Genomic DNA, 18420 nt, shown 5'->3' on the forward strand with positions numbered 1-18420 from the left:
ACCTGTTAAGAAATTTTACAGTGTACAGCTACTACAGGAATGTAAGAGTCTTGAATATTCACTCTCTCGTGGGGTCACTGCAGGTGGTATTTGTCTGCCTTTTAAAGCACATGTAAGGGAAATACCAAGTCTTTATAGCTCTTCAGTCATCTGCAAAACGAGGCATTTGATGCTCTCATGGCAGCCTGCACCCTGATGGTTTGAAAACTTGAGGGAGATATCTTAGTCCCTCTGGGTCCCCACGAAGTTGTCTCGAGTCCCAGTGGTTATTGTGGGCAAAACCCTTATGGGTGAAGACAAGACTTGAGAGGATTTTGGCTTTGCCCACCTCCTCTCTTGCATCTTGGCCTTCAGGTCCCCACTTGAGAGGAAGGCTGCCGGGGTGGGGGTGTTTGGGGAACATCATGCTGTTGTCCAAACTGTGTGTTTGTTCTCAGGACACAGATGACTTAGTCCAGTTGTGATGATAGCACCAACAAAGTAAAGAAAGAATGAGGATGTCATGGTAAATGCATCTTGGGGCAGCTGATGCCTTCTTGGGTCGGTTTGATGCTACCAAAAGAGCAGGGACGCAGGTGTCGAATGGCAGCACGCTGCTGGTAGCACTTGGTGTCACAAGAAAAGTAGGAGATCAGTGTAGATAGGGTGAAAGTAGAGCTGTCTCCTGTGGAAACGTGCTGTTTCAGAAGTCAGTTGCCCTTTATGCTTGGTGGTTTTATGTTGGCCTTTTTGCTTGCTCCCTTGACATCTGCTGTCAGCTTAGCCAAAAATAATTGGGAACTCCCTCAAAGTAAAGAAATGAGTTGAAAGATACTCTGAATTCTTTGGAGCCTGGGAGGAAGTGTGGCGGCTGCTTTTTATGTGGGCCTTTAGCAAATCTTCTCTCTGCCTGAAGTAACTGAAGGGAGTCTTAAATGAAGATACGCACTTACCTGTGTTCTGTAGTGCCTCCCGGTGTGTGCTTGCTGTAGGAGTATTTAGGTTCGTTAAGGGATGATCCCCTTGCTCCATGCTTATTTCCCATCACATGTGGAGAAGTCAGTGCTGTCTTCAGGCTATGTGCTTGTTGGTGTTATGAAAGTTATAGATGTTGGGGCTTTTGTGTTGTAACCCTGCATCTCCAGGGGACGTCACTTGGCTACAGCAGCATCTGTGGAGCATCAGATACCTTGTTAGCTGGCTCAGTTGTGGTTCAAACACTGGATGGGTTTGTGGGTGGTGGCGGTGTTGTTGTTTTGGGGGTTTTTTTGGTGTTTGTTTTGTTTTTTTTTTTTAAATTTTTTTATTCTTGGGGTTGATGTACTTGGGCACTTGTAGCTGCCAGCCTCCTCTTTCCTTGAGCCATGGTGCTGGCAGGACATACTGCTCTGATTTGGGTGGGTATCTCTTTTTACCTGGAATGAAGCCAGATGCTCAGCTTGCTTCCAGTTGACCGATCTGGTCAGATTTAACTACCCTGCTGCTCCTGGTAAGTGTTCTCTGGCAGGGCTGTGGGAACGGCAGGCAGTCGAGCCCGCTGGCTGCAGCATCGCAGCACGTTTCCAAGCCTCAAGTTCAAACCTGTGCTTCCATTGATGGCAGGAGTGCCAGACGAGCATGAATCACAAAATGGCGAGGCTGTGGGAAGAACATGCCAACAAGCACCTTCCCTGTGCGATCAGAGTGCTATATCGTCGAATGATGAGTGTAGCCTAGCTAATATGCCAGTGTTGGATGAACAAAATGGGCGATGTGGTGGCCGTAACCTTGAGTCTGTAATGGTCAAGGAGGCAGTTTGGGAAGAATGTTATTCTCTTAAATGGACTTGCTCCTCTTCTTAATTCCCAGCAACCTGCTGCTGCTTTGGGCTGTTCTGCGGAGGATACCAGGTTTCTCTCATTTGTGGAGTTTCGTACAAGTTGGTGGTATCTCAGGGTGGAGCTCTTATTTTATCTTACTGGCTGAGAACAAGATGGTTTGAAAAGTAAAACAGTAACTTGCATAGTGGTATGAGGGAACTGTTTTAAATATAGTTTGTCCTTGCCCCTGGCTCTGCGTGTTAATAACTTTAAGATGACCGGAGAAAAGTAACTTAATTTCAGTCTTTCCTCAGCAGTGTTTGCTCCTCCACCCCTTGTGTAACCGTTCAATCCCAGATGGTATCTCGACATTCTCTGTGTAGATGATGCATGCACAGATGAAGTTGTCCTTGTTGCTGTCTGCAACAGCTAATCATTATTGAATTGCATTTAGTAATTTACACCTGCCAGTTAAGATCTTTAGTGTCTTCATCTGATGAGCATCTGGGTTTTAGAGGGAAGTTTACTGAGTAAGTTGGCAAACTTTATGCCCATGTGTTAAAAGCATAAGCGCACACAATTCTATTTCTGTTGTTTAGCGCTCACCCAGTAATGCAGACTGCTCGCTGATCACTTACTGTTTCCTATACAAGAGGGAGCTAAATTAGTGCCCATGCATAGCTGGTGTGCATATTCTGGGGCTTCTGGGCAGCACCCACATGCGATAGCAAGCCAAGTGGAAAAAACAAGAGGAAAGAAGACTCCGTGTCGTCTTATAACTATGACCTGTTTGGTGGTGTTGCATTTATTTTACTCATTTGCAAGAGCAAAACAGTGGAAAGCCATGCTTTGCTCTGCGTATACTCCTAAAACAAGGATTGATTTAAATGGGCGGGCAGGATGGAAAAGTCAGCCACACCTTTCCTCACTGCTAGGGTTGGGGATTAAAGTCTGGCTTTGAAAGGATGACTAAAGCTGCATTGGCAGTGTTCTGTAGTGGTGATGATGCAAAATAAATAGTAGTGTCTCAAGTTTGGTGTGGGGGACGAGGGATGTGATAAACTGCACAGCACCAAGAAGGGTGAAATGACTGAGTGAATCCATGTGATTAAAACAATCCCATGTCTTGTGTTCTTTGTCATTGCAGTACTTTACTGGCCTAGAGTGTGGACACAAGTTCTGTATGCAGTGCTGGAGTGAATATTTAACTACCAAAATAATGGAGGAAGGCATGGGACAGGTAAAATGTCACATCAGTCTACCTCGTGACTTATTTCTGGAAAATACTGTGTATTGGAGAGGAGGGGGAAAGAAAGGGGAGAATTCTTCCTTGCTAAAGCTTAAAAAAAACCCCAAACAAAATAACAACAAAGAAAACCTAAGCCCCAAAGCTTTGTGGGCTGCAGCCTTTGCCAGGGGTGAAGCTGAAGGGAACTACTTGGAGTTAGTGCAGGCATCTGCGCTGGGTGGGAGGAATTGTGCTGTGCACAGTGGCACATCTGGGATGTGATGATAGAGCCAATGTACTATTTTTGCAATGGACTGTAGTGAAGTCTGTTGCCTTGCAATTCTTTGTGATGCAAAAATAGGATAAACACTGTTCCTTTTATGACCTTTTTGTTTTTGTCAGACCATTTCATGCCCTGCTCACGGCTGTGATATCTTAGTCGATGACAATACAGTTATGTAAGTATGATGACTTGCTACCTCTTGGCTTTCTTCTCTTTTTCCATTTTGTTATTCGTGTGCTATTCAAATATACTGGCTTATAAAAAAAAACTGCATAGAGGCTTTAAGGCAGCAGAGAGGTCAATCTTGAACTGTCTGTTTTGATACGGGTATGTCACTTAACTTCCTGGTTAGGTCTGAAAAACCCATGCCATGGGACTTGGAGGAAAGGCTCCTTGACCAATTTGGTCAGCGTGACAGCAGAGTAAACACCAGGCGGTCTTTCCAAACCCTGTTTAACTGCTTTGTGCATTTTCTTTCCTTTGATTTACGTAGGAATTTAGGACTTCCTACCTAGGTCAACCCACTGGTTCACCAAGTCCTATAGCTGTAGTTAATACGTGAGTCAGAGGAAAGAAGTCCTGCGTATGGTCTCATGCAGGGTGTGTTTTATGCCCTCTGATAAGAAGCAGTTGACCTTGAACATAGGATTTGATTAAGCTGGTATGTCAGCCTGTGTCACTTTGCTTAAGTTGTCCAGCTGTAGGATGACTGCTTGTACATGGTGGAGCAGTCAATTCCATGAGCTTCCTTCTCCTTTATGTTGGGTGATGTTATTGCATGAGTAACATCCTTCAGCATTCTGAACCTTGATTAAGTTCATTTTAATTTTTCATGCTAAAAAGCATCTAAATAAAAGCTTATTCTGTTACCTTCTTCCTTCCTTCCTGAAGTCTGACTCACTCATTGATATTAATTTGCTGGGTTTTATATCAGTTGCTTTCAGACCAGTGATTTCCCAGATCCCTCTGCATTAGTGGCTCTATGTTAGTCATGAAGTGTAGGCTGGGTAGAAGTGTGGAAGTAGCTGAAATGTTTTCATGCCCTGTTGGGTGGCTTGTAGAGTTCAGTGGGTGGAAACTGAACTGAAGCTGGCGTAATATTTTGAGTGACTTGATTTGAGATTTTTGTTTACTGGAGTCTGAACTCAACTTGTGGTGTTGTACACTCTCAGCAAGACATTTCTTGAGGTTTTTTTTTCTTGATTGCAACAGTTTGAATAAGCTGTTGAAACGGTGCGTGTCAGGTAGGCTAGCTGAAATCAGCGGAGGCTGTGATGGTAGCAGGGGCGAGGCAAGGATGGAAGAAAAGGAGAGCAGTGCTGGCTCTTGTTGCTATGGCTTCTGTTGCTATTGCTTGATATTAGTAGTAGGTCTGACTATCCTTACGTCACTCCGTGGCTTTTATAGCACAGAAAACCATGACACTGGGGTGAATCTGTGCAGTCTTCAACTCTCATCATGTCCTGTGGGATTCTCCCCCACCTAGAAATGGCAGAGAGATCTGGGGCCTACAACAGTAAAATGGTGTCTAGGTGTAAAGCAAACAAGTTCTCTTTGTCTAAGTAAAACTATAAATGTTTTGTGGAGGTAAAAATCCACCTTTCCCTGATCTTACAGGGGATACCTGGAATGTCTAGGAGAGGGAGGTGCATTCCTCCCCCCCCCAAAAGCCTAATGCTTTCCTTTAAAAGCAAAGATGCGGCAATCTTATGACATGGCATGAATAAAAATATAAGTAATTCCATCTGGAATCTGAACCCCCTCCCATGTCCTTAATTATCTTCTTTTTAGGTCTTATCTTTTCTACAAAGTCTCCAGCTCTAGGTTTGTAAGTTACAGGAACCTGAGATTAATGTGCAATGTATAGAGACATAAGTTTCTTTATCCATCAGAAAATCAAAGTAGATTGGCCAAGTTATTTATTTGCTTTCTTCTCAGTACTTGCCCTCAGGAAGGCAGCGTATCTCCAAGATGCATTATCTCCATACGAGTCCAAAGTTAGCAATTCAGATGACTTTCCTGGATTTTTGAGTATGTAGCTAGCTTATTGTCCATTTTCCTCGTTACTGTTGAGCTTGAGTAGGAAGGTTGAAGAGAGGGTCCCTTTCAGCTCTTTGAAGACCTTCAAACTGGCTGAAAATTGTATGTTTCTATCCCTTGTTCACCCTTGCTAATGCTGATGATAATTGTTTTAATCTACATGCAAAGATGTTGATTTCATTAATAAGCAAGGCAGGCTGCCTTTGTTACTGGTGTGTCTAACGGCCACCGCTCGTGGGTGGCAGCAGTCTGGTAGCAACTTCTGAGAATCAACCCACTCGGAGGGAATGGATGGATTTTGGGTTCCTGTATGGAAGTCGTATGGAGCGCCGCCTTGTTTTTAATCTTCTTTTTGCATAATTGCAGATACCAACGCTTCTGCCTCAGATCAGAATTCAGTAAGGTCTTGAAGTTGTTCCTTTGGGAGGGTGTTTGACATCTCACACGATGTGCATTTTGCTAATTCCACTGAGTGGTGTCTTTGAGGAGTCTGCATTATCAAAATGGAACAAAACTTAGGGTCTGATAAAGGATTGCTGCCATCTTTGGGTAAATTTTTGAGATTGTGTAGTTCTGAATTGAGCTGCCAGAAGAGGTCAAGGGTTAAGTTGTTTTTGCAAGCAGTTTGCTTTTCCAACCTGGCTTTTTTGGTGCAGTTGCTGCTTTTATAGCTTGGCTCACAGAGGAGTGTACCCCCAAAGGATGGTTCATGGGCACTGGGAATGGTTTTCATCACTTAATTTGTCTAGTTTCACTTGCTTTTTTTGTCAAAAGACAGTAATATTCAGAGCAAAGTTCTTGAAGGTCTTGACCTGAGCAGTGCTGTGGAAGTGCTGTTGAACCTAGAGCAGGTGAGGTTGCTAACACAGAGTGATCATAGGCAGTTTGGTAAGCAAAAACCAGCAGATTGTGTGCTCTGTGTGCTCCAGTTTGCTATGGCAGTACTCTTGATTTAAATTCCAGTTCCTGATAGATACATATAATACAATACATTATTAAAGTGACATTTATTATGCCTAGGAGCTTGGGTATGGAGTAAGAAAGTAAGGTTTGTAATTTGTATTATAAGTTCAAATTGTTTTTTCATTCCTCAGTAAGTCTCACTCCAAAATCGCAGGCTTGCCGTGGACCTGGGCCTGATGAGATGCTTTGTCAGCTGATTTGTTTTATTATTTTAGCAGTGAGAATTTGGCTGCCGTGTGCTATGTTTATGTAATAACCAACAAGTCATTTGGTGAGGAGCTCCCCAGACTGCTAAGGGCTAGGATTTATGCAGCATCGCATCATCACATGTGCTGTCGTTAATGAACGTTGGCATGATAACATGCAGGAATACATACGCTTGATTTTGGCTGCAGCCTGAAATCTATTAATTTCAATATTTATAAGTGGTGTGGCCTGTATAAAGCTGTGTTCCACAGTTTGATTTAAAACAGAAATACGGCAAAGTGCGTATTAGTCCAACTTTATATGGTGAGTTTTTATATATGCAGAAGACACTTCAGTCATAACTGGAAGATGTATAGAAAAGTGTTCAGCAATACATAATTAAATTATTTTGAATGCATCTAGGCTGGATAGTCTGCAAATGCCAGCTGGGGCAGTGTGTCCAGGAGAAAAGCGGTTGTCGTGCTTTTAAAGGATTGCTATCTGTCTGCTTTTCTTCTGCTCTCCTGCTTCCAAGCTGACTGACTTAATTTAAAGTTAAAGTCAACGTTGTGCACACCCTCTATGATGTTGAATTTAAATCAACTTTGTTTTTATGGTAAATAGATTAAAACCACATTAAACCGAAGCTGCAGCATTCCATAGAAGCCCAGAAAACATTAGATCTACCAAAGCTGATAACCACACATCAGTTGTTCTGGAGCTTTTTTTAAAGGGATTTGCCACAAAATGTGCATGTTTAATGTAAACGAACTAATGAAATGGTTTGCTCTGTTTATTGGGCTGTTGAGGAAAGTGTCTTTAAGAAAAAATATATATACCCACACCAAGAGGTTCAGTTCCCTTGAACTGCATGAGCTTTCTGTATGATTCTGAAGCTAATATGAAAAGTTAAACACAGTAGTTGTGGATTTCATAGCAATGTAATATAGTAAATAAAAAGAGGACAGGTAAGTACAAAAAAAAGTACAAGCAAGAAGGAAGACTCAAAATAATTTGTCTGGCTGAACTTACTGGCTACATATGGAAAAGATGAGTTTTATACTACGATAATTTTTCTGTGTTTCTTCCCTTTCCACAGGCGCCTGATCACAGATTCTAAGGTTAAATTAAAGTACCAGCATTTAATAACCAATAGTTTTGTAGAGGTGAGTGTTTTATCTGAAATTTAATGGCTTCTAGGTTGGGGTTTTTTTTCACACATGCACCAAAACAGAGAAATGAGGCTTTTTTATAACTGTAGAGCAGGTTGGTTTTGTTTTTGTTTTTTTTGCATAGTCTCTAATCAAGTGTAACCACAAGTTAGAGGCTTTGCAGCGGTTATTTTATAGCCTGTTTAGTTATAGGTATAGTTGTAGGAAAATATAAAAACACCTTGCAGGACAAAAGACTTAGAGCAAACAGATGCCGTTGGAAGTAAAGCTGCAATATTGCTTTTGGCAAAATACTAATAGCTTTGCACCTTCAAAATCAAAATACACCTAGAGAAAGGTGCTTTGGAAGATCTTCCACTGTCCCAATTTCCCAGTTGTATGCGTTCAGATTCACTGTAGAGCCCAGTAAGCAAGTTGCTACTGGGACCAAACTTCCACTCCTTGTTTGGAGTAATGTACGCAGTGGGTTTTTTAATGCAGTGCTGGAGATGAACCCTTATTGCAGACTGAAAGATTGACAAAAGTCTAGCAGTGTGGACCCATATCTGGCCACAGTACAGCAGGAACAGGCGATGAGATGGTGTTCAAGGGGTGTTAGAAAGTGGTACCTGTAGAAAGCTACTGTGCGTGGTGTGAGCAGTGTTTCAGAAAGGCTGTTGTGGTGGTGGAACAGAGATGGGTAATTGCAAACAACTTGACAGATGCTTTTTTCAGCGGAAAGCTTTGTATTCTTCAAATATTTTCTCTGGGTGAGCTGAGAGGTGAGCAGAAGTGTTTATAGTCTTCATCTCTCATAAGAGGCCATTTGACAGTGAAGAGTTGACTGTTGTATTCCTGCTTTCTTTCAGTAGAAAGAAAGTAAATGCTTAGCTTGAGGAGACAGCCCTCTTAGTGCAGAGGACTGGTAAGACAGGAAGGACTGTGACTGAAGGTCATGGTTGAAAGGGTGAAAAAAGGATGAAGGGCAGATGGGGTCCTTATGGCTTTTTTTTTTCCCCTTTTGTTTCATAGTGTAATCGACTGTTAAAATGGTGTCCTGCCCCAGATTGCCACCACGTTGTTAAAGTCCAATATCCTGATGCTAAACCCGTTCGCTGCAAATGTGGACGTCAGTTTTGGTAAGAAAAACAAGTTAAAGATGTTGATGCTGCTTTTTACCTCCTACCTTGAAAAGGTGTATTAGTATGTATTCTGCAAGTCTTTATATTGGGATGTGGTTTAGATGGTGGGAGAAGTATGGGGTGGGCTTCTAAGGGTAACCCAGTACTGGGTACAGCTGGTTGTGAAGCATATCGCTACGTAGCTGTTGTGCTTTTGTCTCTCAGGCCTCCTTTGACATGGGGACAGATCTAGCTTTCACTGAGAGGTGGACTTCAGCCGAATGGTTTTGGATTAGGTGAGGGTCTTGACTGCAGGCACTGTAGAGGATCAAAGTGTACTGAAATGTATACTGCTCTGAAATGGCTGTTGATGGATTTGAGGGTTGGGGTGGTTTTTTGACATATATAACATTTCCTTAGGACTGGCTTTGGTCTTTCAGCAGAACAGCCCGGAAGAAAACTTCCACAGTGTTAACCTAGTTAAATAGAAGTATAATCATCTCCCCTATTTGTTTATTTTCCCCTTTCTTTCACTTCTAGCTTTAACTGTGGTGAAAACTGGCATGATCCTGTTAAATGCAAGGTGAGTGCATCAAAATTCTTTTCTAAATGCATGATTTAAAAAAGTTTAACATCAATTTATGTGCAAGACGTAGAAATGAAGCACAAGCTTTGTGACTGTTCAAGAAGCATAGTAGTTCACCTATTTAGATCATAGTGTGAGAAGAATTGGTGAAATCATATGGGATGCCTTTAGGATGCCTCAGAGTTGGACCCCAGCTGGGGAAGTGTCTGGAGGAGGACACTGTTACAGCTGTGACCCTCTGAAGAGGAATGAAGGTGCTTCAGGGGTGAACGCTTCACTTGACAACAAGCATTCCTGTACTCAGTGTTTCTGTAGGTGTTTGGTGCTTTGGCAGGCTTGTGTTGTGTTGTACTGAAGCAATTAATTTGTTCCTGGGACCTGCTGCCGTGCAGTGAACTCTAGAACTATTTGTGGAGCTGTCGAAAGCTGTAATCAAGCCTGGGATCCTGTGGCCCTTGCAGAACTCACAGACAGCCGTGTTTCATGCCCTGGGGACAGAGCAGTCTGCGTTTCTAGTGACAAATGCAAAAAAAAAAAAACTTCCTTGGGGACATGGGAGGGAAACCTCACCAAAGGTTTAGCGTGGTTTAGCTGGTCTTTCCAGGCCAGATGTGGTCAGTTTATTATCTAACAGGTGCAAGCAGGCTTTTGCTTCTGTTACTTGCATTCATTTGTTAAAGCCATGTTCTCAGTAAGGATTTAAAAAGAAAAGCATAAGGTGAGCATTGCAAGCCTAAGAAAAACTTGACTTGATGTAAAGCTAGGCATCACAGAGGGTCTGACTGCAGTTTTGGCAGCTCGCTGTTAAAACATCCGTATTATTTTAGAGTCCCAATTGAAGTTAAGAACTGCAAACTCACTGCTGAAGTGTTTGTGCTGAGTGATCGTGCTTGCTGGATCAGGACGGTGCTGCAGGAAATGTCTGCAGCTAAATTTGTTGCTGTTTGCACTGCTTTCCGCCCCCCACCCCCCTCCCATATTCCCATGAGGTTATGCATTCCTTACCATTACCTTAATGTAAGCAGCTGTCTAGGAATGTTTACAGTTCCACTATTTAAATGTAATTCTCTCTTCATTTTTCTAACAGTGGTTAAAGAAATGGATTAAGAAGTGTGATGATGACAGTGAAACTTCTAATTGGATTGCAGCGAACACAAAGGTGGGACTTTTTTCTCATATTTATACATAGACTTATCAGATGAAAAGAAGAATGACAGCCTAATTCCTCTGTACTAGGATTCTTTCTGTTGCATGTCTTTAGTTAAGAGCAAGCCTTAAAATCCACAGTACGCTGAAGTACTCTTGTTTGAAGAGCAAATAGTTGTTACTACCTTGAATCCAGTGAGGTTCTTCAGGTTCAGTGGCGTGTGCTCATGTAAGAAAGAGTTAATTCGAGACCCGAAGGAATCTCAAGTTCTTAAGTCTTTGGGCTCCTTTCTGGCACCAATGGCTTCCCTAAGCAAATCTGTGCTTCACTCCAAGTGTGTGAAACATGTTACCACCACCCGTGGCTTGATTTGGCTGTGATAATTTACATCTGCCTTTAAATCCCCTGGGTTGGCCTCTCAAGGAGCTGTTCATTTCCGCTGGGCAGGATTCCAGATAGAGACTGGCAGAACAGCTGTTAAGATTTTATTATGTAAATGTCTTTGTTCCAGCTAGCCCAACTCTGCCTGAAACTTCAGCATTTGTTCAGTTGGGGATGGATTAAAACAAAGGTTGGCATGGTGGCAAGAAAACAAAAGCAGCAGATGCCATCGGGGGCTGTTAGGAGCAGGCCTGGGTCTCACGACTGCTGAGCCAGGAGGGTGGAAGAAGGTGGGGAAGGTGTGAGGAAATGGCTGCTTTGTTTCCTTAGCTCTGTTGTGTAACTGGTTAATGGTATTGTTTGCAGCAGCAGCTGCTTCTTTCTGGGGCTGGCTGTGTGTTTTTCATTGAACTGGAATGTCTCATTATGGTGAAAGCAGAAACACCCATCAGGCTGAAATGCCCAGTTAAAGTCAGGCTGAAATCGTGCGGTCTCGGCTGCTTCTTTCTGTTTCCTGGGCTGAGGCTTGTGTGGTCCCTGCTTGGAGGCTGAACATTGCTCAATAAAGTGAACTTGGCTTTTTTTTTGGAGGTGGGTGTGTTCAAAGCTGTTATTGTGGCTCAAGAACTGAACCAAATTTGCTCAAAGTTTGCTTGGTCTTCAGGTGTTGCTTTTGTTAAGCTTGGGTAGCCAAATAGCTGGAAATGTCTGAGTGTAAAGCAGCTTTTAGCCTTGGGTATCAAAGATTTTAGATGTCAGAATGACCACAGCCCTACTTTGCCTGTGTTGCAGTCCTATTTTGCCCCTGACAAAGCCCTCGGGAGCCAGATCAGGTGCTGCCACAGCCAGTCAGGGGTGTGATACTGGTCATGGCCGTAGGTCTGTTGGTCTGCTACCTGCCCCAACCTTGGTTGTGCTGCTAAAGACCAGGATCTGAGCTTTACGTGCTGGGTTTTGTTATGATCAAATGTTAAGCTTTCCATTACTGGATTCTGCGCTCGTTAAAAAGGCTGAAATGATATATGCATTTATGTTTGTGTAGACCAAACATGAATAAACTGCCACGAACACTGGCTACTGGAAATAGGAAGCTACTTGTCTCTCTTTCAGACAAGATGATGAGGGTTCCTGCAGCTTGCTTGCCCACAAGCTTAAGTGTAGACAGAAATATTATTGTGAAGATGGTAATTTTTTTTTTTTCCTTTTACCAGGATCTAGGTTTTGCCAGGTAGGAGCCATGCTAGTGGTATTTAAAACATTGCTCTAAATGTCAGAAATGGTATTGAATGGCCAGAGTAAGATGGGTTTTCTTGGGAAACACCCATCCAGAGGATGGTGAGGAGGGGAAATTATTATGGCCAAGCCATGCTGGCATCAGCCCAGCTTATCTTTTAGTTCCTGTAAGCTGGTGTCAGCAGCAGAAGAGCTGTTGTCCTTGAACATCCCTGTCTAAGCTACTTTCTCTAATACCATACGAGATGCTCCTATAGCAAGAAAATACTTTGGAGCCCAGGCTGTGAAGCAGCAATGGGAAGAAAAATAACGTCAGGGTAATTACACCAGACACAAGCAAGCCAACTGTCCTGGAGTCTTACGGTATCCATATCAATTGAATTAACTGAAGGACAATATCGCAATTCTTCTCTCTCCAAACCAACGCTAGATTCAATTGAGGGGAAAGTTGGCAGGAAACATAACCCATCTCTTGTAATGATCTCCGACTTCTTGCGGGCAGCGGAGATGCGGAAGGTGGTAATATCACACTGTTATAAGCATGAAGTGCGAGCAGTGCTGGCTGCTGGAACGTGTGCAATTGGAACTTCACAGCCTCCGGAGAACCGGATCAGCCCCAGAGCCGCAGGGCTGCCAGCCACCACCACCTCTTGCCTGAATTGCCTACTGGCCTTTGGCCAAAGGCACGGAGAAACCCAAGTGCCTATCTGACAGGGACGCAGTCCTGCTGCTGTGCAGGGAGGAACCAAGTAAAATCCTTTCCTGCCGTAGCGTGAGGTTGTCGCAATATGCTGGGATAGGAATTGCACAGTCGGAGCACATGTACATCTGTCCTTACTCTCTCCCTTCTGTTTCTAGCAGGAAAATGAGGCAGTCGTGTTTGGGGAGGGATGTCTTGTGCCTTCACAGCTATTTGCTTGAGTGACTGCAAGTCAGAGCCCAGATTCTATGTTGAATTATTTTGAAGAACCTAGAAGGGGGTCGGATCAGGTACCATCCAATGCAAAAATCCCCATTTTCAGTGGGGAAAAACTCTCCAAGTAATTTAATTGCTACCATGGTCTCCATTGCCGTGTCTAGCTTTTGTAAAGTGCTTTCTCAAGTTTTCCAAGCATGATGCTGAACTGCAGTCCTGTACTATGTGGTCTTCATTCATGGAAGAAAACTTCCTGTCTTACCAAGAGGAAGGTATAAGAGAGAAATACCAGTCCTCCTGAAACATGAGCTTGAAATCTGGGTAATCCTTTGCAACAGGAGAATGTGAGATACATTTGTTCCCACTTGCCCTGGGAGACAGAAGAGGAAAGGAAAGTTAGGCAATTGTTGTATGAGAGAACAGAAAAGTGAAACCTAGCTGAATCGGTTTCTGTTCACAAACTGGAGAGATGTGGTGCATTTTCTGATGAATTATGTAGAACCGTCTGAATACAAAATGAGGAGACTTGAGTAGCAAGTTCTGTGGTTTCCTATATATTTTTAAATTTGCATTCCTTTATTTGCACTTAGGAGACCTGCGCTGAATTCTTTCTATTTATACAGAAGGTACAGACCTTACAGCAGAGCGTGTGCTCGAGCTGATGGCCTTTTACTTAAGATACTTTCACATATGACTTCCACTTAGCTAAATTAATTTAAACTTCAAATAAGCCAATACAAGTTCTTAAAGAAGCCTTTAATTCTCAGTCTTCCTGCAGAGGAGGGTTGAAGAGACCAAGGGTTTGCACATTTTTCTTTTTCAGTTAGTTCTATGAACTTGGTTCTTAAATAGTTCTTTGAATTAAACTAGGCAGGTTTCAGGTATTGTTTGGTTCTTGTAGCTTTGGGAATAAAGAAACCAAGTAGATCTGGTAATTCTGTTAAGTGGACCTTCAAAGGAGTAAGAAATACAGAAAACTTGGATTTGTGCATTTATTTTTGGCTCTTAAGGTGTATCAAGACTGCCTGAAAGAGCCTAAAGGGAGCGGGGGAAACCTGTTTCAAACTCGAGTTTCAGTGATGCTGATTTTTCTGCATCTTAGAACACTAAAGGAAGAAAAACAAAGATGGTAACAGTGCCAGTCTTTACCCAAGGCACTGGGGTTTTTTTTGTTGAAGTTAAATTGCTATTAATGAAAGTTGTTCATCTGATACTAAAAATGCCCCTGCCTTACCACTTTTGGCTCCTGGCATGTCACCATCTCATTATCTTGTGGGCTAGACAGGGCTTGAATGTCTGATGTATAAAACAGGCAGATTTTCTTCCTCCCAAAAAGCTATTGGCTGTTTTTTTTCCCTCTAAGTGAGATAAAATGGCACAAACCCAGTTCTCTTCCTTTTCAGGTCACTTTTTAATGTCTGAACATGCGCTCCCTCTGTACTTTCTGGAAGTCCTACATTTGTTCTAACGCGTGGAAATTCTGGCAGCCTGCTAGATCCTCCCCAAGGCACCAGCATCGAACTTTGCTCTTTCATTTCTCACCAGTGCAGTTTCGTGCCAAAACTGGGAATGGCATCTTTTCCCAAGATGTCACAGTGCCACCTTTTCCTCTCAGATGAGCAAGTCTTTAAAATACCCTGCTTTGCTCAATGACTCGAGGTGTTGTCACAGTGTACTATTTTGTGCTGACCACAATTAAGATCAGCGGTTTCGGATTTTGTTGAAATGCATTAAGAAATCCCCGTGGTGTTTCAGGATTCTTTTTTTTTTTTTTTTCTTCCCCCCCCCCCGCTCTTTTTTTGGGACTGGTTATAGGTTAAGGCACCACTGTGAACATGGCTGGGAGGCTGATGTACACCAGTTGCCTCCGGGAGTCCTGGAAAGGACTAACCTGTTTCACCTGCCCCAAAATACAAAATATGTTTCTAATTAGCCTCCAGTTCATAGAACAGCAGCTGAGGTTTATGGCGTTTTATGTACACGCGGCCTTTTATGACAAAATAGAGCTTGTTCTCCTTTGCCAGGTTTGCCCGGGCTTTTGTTTCAAAGTGTGGTCTGTAAGCACAACACGAATTGTGTGTAGAGTAGAACAATGTTAATGAGGTCGTTTCTACATTGTGGCCTGACATAACGTGCAGAATAATCTACCGGTTTAGTAATTTGATTTGCTGGCTATTATGTTATTGCATAGCCGTAGTTCTCAATAAGATCTTCCTTCTCTATCCTCCTTAATCTACAAATCTCTCCCACTCACTTTTCTTTCCGCTGGTGTTCAGCATTTCTTTAGCATGTTCTTCTCATGGCTTTTCCTTAATTTTCAATAATATTCAACTTCTACACAGCTTCATGCATCTGTATAGCTTACTGGGTAATCTGTCTTCCTTGTGCTTTGCTTGACAGGCATATAAAGGCTGAAAAGGATGGCATTCCCTGTAATAAAAGGGCTGTAATTAGGGTCTTTTTGTTCTAGTTTGCATCACAGGGCTAGAAGCCCTAAGCACTGTGCAGTGTTGAGACAATGAAGAGCTTGGTCTCCTCCTCAAAGACAGGAGAGCAGAATTTCAGTGCTCCTAATTGAGCCTGGCTGCGAATGTGCCCCGCTGTGCCTCTCCAGCTTGGCAGATCATCTGGGAACTGTTTCTCTCTTCTTCCAGTGGTGGGATTTTCTTAAGCAGGAGTGATCACTGCAGTGCCTTTTTGGCTTAGCTGTGTCTTCCACCAAGGCATGCAGATGTCAGCCTCTCATCAGATGAGACGCGTTTTGGAAGAAACTGCACAGCTTTATGGCCACCATCTTCTCTTGAAAAACCATTCACTGCTGTGTGCCCCAGGGCCAGCATTTGAGTGAATGGGGGAGGGGGGAGCCGTGCCATGACGTGATGGGTGTGCTGACGCTATTCATACATGTCAAAGTGGATCCTGGCTGATCGAGCAGGGATCTTCACAGTCGTGAAGGATATTAATGGGATAAACCTAAGTTTGGGTTCTGAGGTGCAGGATTGGAAGAGAGAGCAGGGCTGCCTGGAAAAGGGTAAACAGATACTGCACTGGGTGATGTGCTCAAAGGAAAGCCCGTTTTTGACTCTGAATTTCACAGAACTGCATTGACTAATTGGGAACAAGCTTACCTGGCTGAGTGTCCATCATATGGACAGCCCAAAGTGTCATCTTGATGTTGTCCCCCCTGAGAGGGCCTGCAAGGACTCTGCTTTGTTTACTGTGCATGTAGTACCCCTACTCGGTTTGTAGGACAAACACAGGCGATGGGGAGGAAAGCAGGGCTGGAAAAATCCCCTTATGTGCTTGCTTGCTGCTTGATCCTATCAGAGAAACAACCAGCCCAAAAAACCCCTGAACCAAACCCCAGGATTGTGGATGGGAGCGTTGCCCTTCTTGGCTGAACAGGAGGGCAGCGCTCTCCAAACAAGTCCTGTAATAGTGTGCCGGCTCCTTTCAAAGGAATGGCTACACCCTTGCTCAGGAAAACCTCGCTGGTTGTGTGGGATGTCACCTGCTTCTGCCCAGTCCTTAACCCTTCCCCTTCAGGATCAGGTAGTAAGACCAAAGCAGGATTTGAAGAGGAAGAAGCGATGGCAATACTCCAGTGGAGCGCTCTGCCATTGCGGGGGAGACCAGAACCGTGAAACTATTTAGGTTGGAAGGTTGATCTCTGGATGTTACCTTGTTCAGCCCCCCAGCTTGAAGCAAGGACAACCTCAAAGTTAGGTCAAGCTGCTCTGGTGAGCCTTATTTTTCATTAGTGCTCAGGTCTGCAAATTTATAGTCATCAGGAAGCAAAACTGGCTGACACGTTAGCCAAAAAGAAGTTGCAGTCCTCATGTCTTCCCCCTTGTCTCTTTTCCATTGTAACCTGCTTTGCCTTAATTGCAAACCTCCCTCCCTGCAGCCGGAAGGGCCGTGCCTGATATCTGGAGACCATGTTGGTCTTTTGCACCTCCTGAGCTATCTTCCGAGTACTTCTTGGTGTGCAAATTCTCCAGTCTCTTACAATACAAATAGGCAAACTTGTATGAAAATGTAGTTGTAGTTGGGATGCTTAGAGTGGATGTACAGGACTCTGTTGGAGTGCGTCCTGTATAAAAGCAGCAGTTGTTGGACTGATTGAACATACTTGGTTTCTTCCTTTGTGGAGAGTTTATCTGAATGCCGGAATAGGAAATGATTGCTCTGGTTAGCAAACAGTAAAGGTGTGCTCCTAACCAGGGAGGGGATTTTATATGCTTCTGGCCCAAAATCTGTGGCTGGTTTTACACCAGCGTGGATTACTTGTTTGAATATATTTGTTATTGCCTTGTAGATAAAACTACTCTTTGCAAAAACTTGATAAATGCGAGTGTGGCTGCGTGATGAGCTGGACTGAGGAACTCAGCCAGGCTCAAATACTTCTTGGGCTTTTTCTCCTCAATATTTGCTGCTTGATTTTAACCTGATGAGTTCCTTGGCCCAGCTCTTGTGCAGCTGCTTTGCATTCCAGCATAAGAGAAGTGCCACGGGGACAGGAACAAGCGGCTAAAGAGAGTTGGACTGGCTTCCTTCGCTCCGAGGAGCAGCTTAGTTTATTCTTGCAACCTTGGCTTTGTGTACTTATTGGGATACTACAGAAATAATAATTTATGCTCTACATGAGTTGAGTATCATTTTAGGAAGTGGCCATATGCTGCTGATGTTGAGTATGATATTAATGTTACTTAAAAAAAAAAAAAAATTCCCTAAATATTTCCCTGTGCCGTGCTGCTCTTTGATATCCTCATATTTGTCAAAGGCTTCACACCTGAAAGGGAAGCCCCATGTGGGCTTTTGTAGAAAAGTCTTCAGTGAAGTGTCACATGAAGGGGAAAAACAGGACATGATGGGAAACGTGGAAATGCCCCAGGAGGAGAAGTGTCTCTTTAGCTGACAGAAGCTGCTTTGAAGAGCCTGCTGCACGTTTTCAGATACTTTTTGGATGGTGTTTTACAACAGCAGGTGTCTTGGTGTGATAACAGTATGATATCAACTCTCTGTCAGGCTTTTTTCAGTTTGATTGCTGAAGTGGACCAAACACTTGATGGTGAGGAAAGACGGATACCTTTCCCTGTTACAGATCATCACTACTGCTGCGGTTTTGGAGAAGGCCATGAAATAACCCATCCAGTGTACCACTGTGGTAGTGGCGTAGATAAAATGTGTTATTCCTTAGGGTTTTTTGCTATCTAGCTGCTCTGATTTTGAGAATATTTTAAGGCCTGACTCAGGAGAGGATCTTGATGATCAAAGGGAAGAAGTAAATCATGCATTCCACTTGACGTGCTCTCTCTTACTGCCATGGGAGCCCTTCTAACTTCACAAGACTGTTGTGGGTTCTGTGCTTTTCCTGCTGCCAGTGCTCTCTGTCCTGTGAACAGGA

General features: G+C 43.4%; 1 protein-coding gene across 1 annotated transcript in view; it reads left to right on the plus strand.

The window, feature by feature from the left end:
• ARIH1 (ariadne RBR E3 ubiquitin protein ligase 1) overlaps window positions 1-18420 on the plus strand; it is a 41321-nt gene that overhangs the window by 16695 nt on the left and 6206 nt on the right. Inside the window, exons 4-12 of the mRNA XM_035899474.1 lie at window positions 2926-3018; window positions 3409-3464; window positions 7578-7644; window positions 8662-8768; window positions 9291-9333; window positions 10424-10495; window positions 12139-12143; window positions 16169-16190; window positions 17678-17680. Of these exons, the coding sequence (XP_035755367.1) occupies window positions 2926-3018; window positions 3409-3464; window positions 7578-7644; window positions 8662-8768; window positions 9291-9333; window positions 10424-10495; window positions 12139-12143; window positions 16169-16190; window positions 17678-17680 (468 nt within the window). The remainder of the gene's footprint in view (window positions 1-2925; window positions 3019-3408; window positions 3465-7577; window positions 7645-8661; window positions 8769-9290; window positions 9334-10423; window positions 10496-12138; window positions 12144-16168; window positions 16191-17677; window positions 17681-18420) is intronic.

This window comes from Egretta garzetta, unplaced genomic scaffold, assembly GCF_000687185.1.
Source record: "Egretta garzetta isolate BGI_Z169 unplaced genomic scaffold, ASM68718v1 scaffold287, whole genome shotgun sequence".
Classification (NCBI taxonomy): Eukaryota; Metazoa; Chordata; class Aves; order Pelecaniformes; family Ardeidae; genus Egretta; species Egretta garzetta.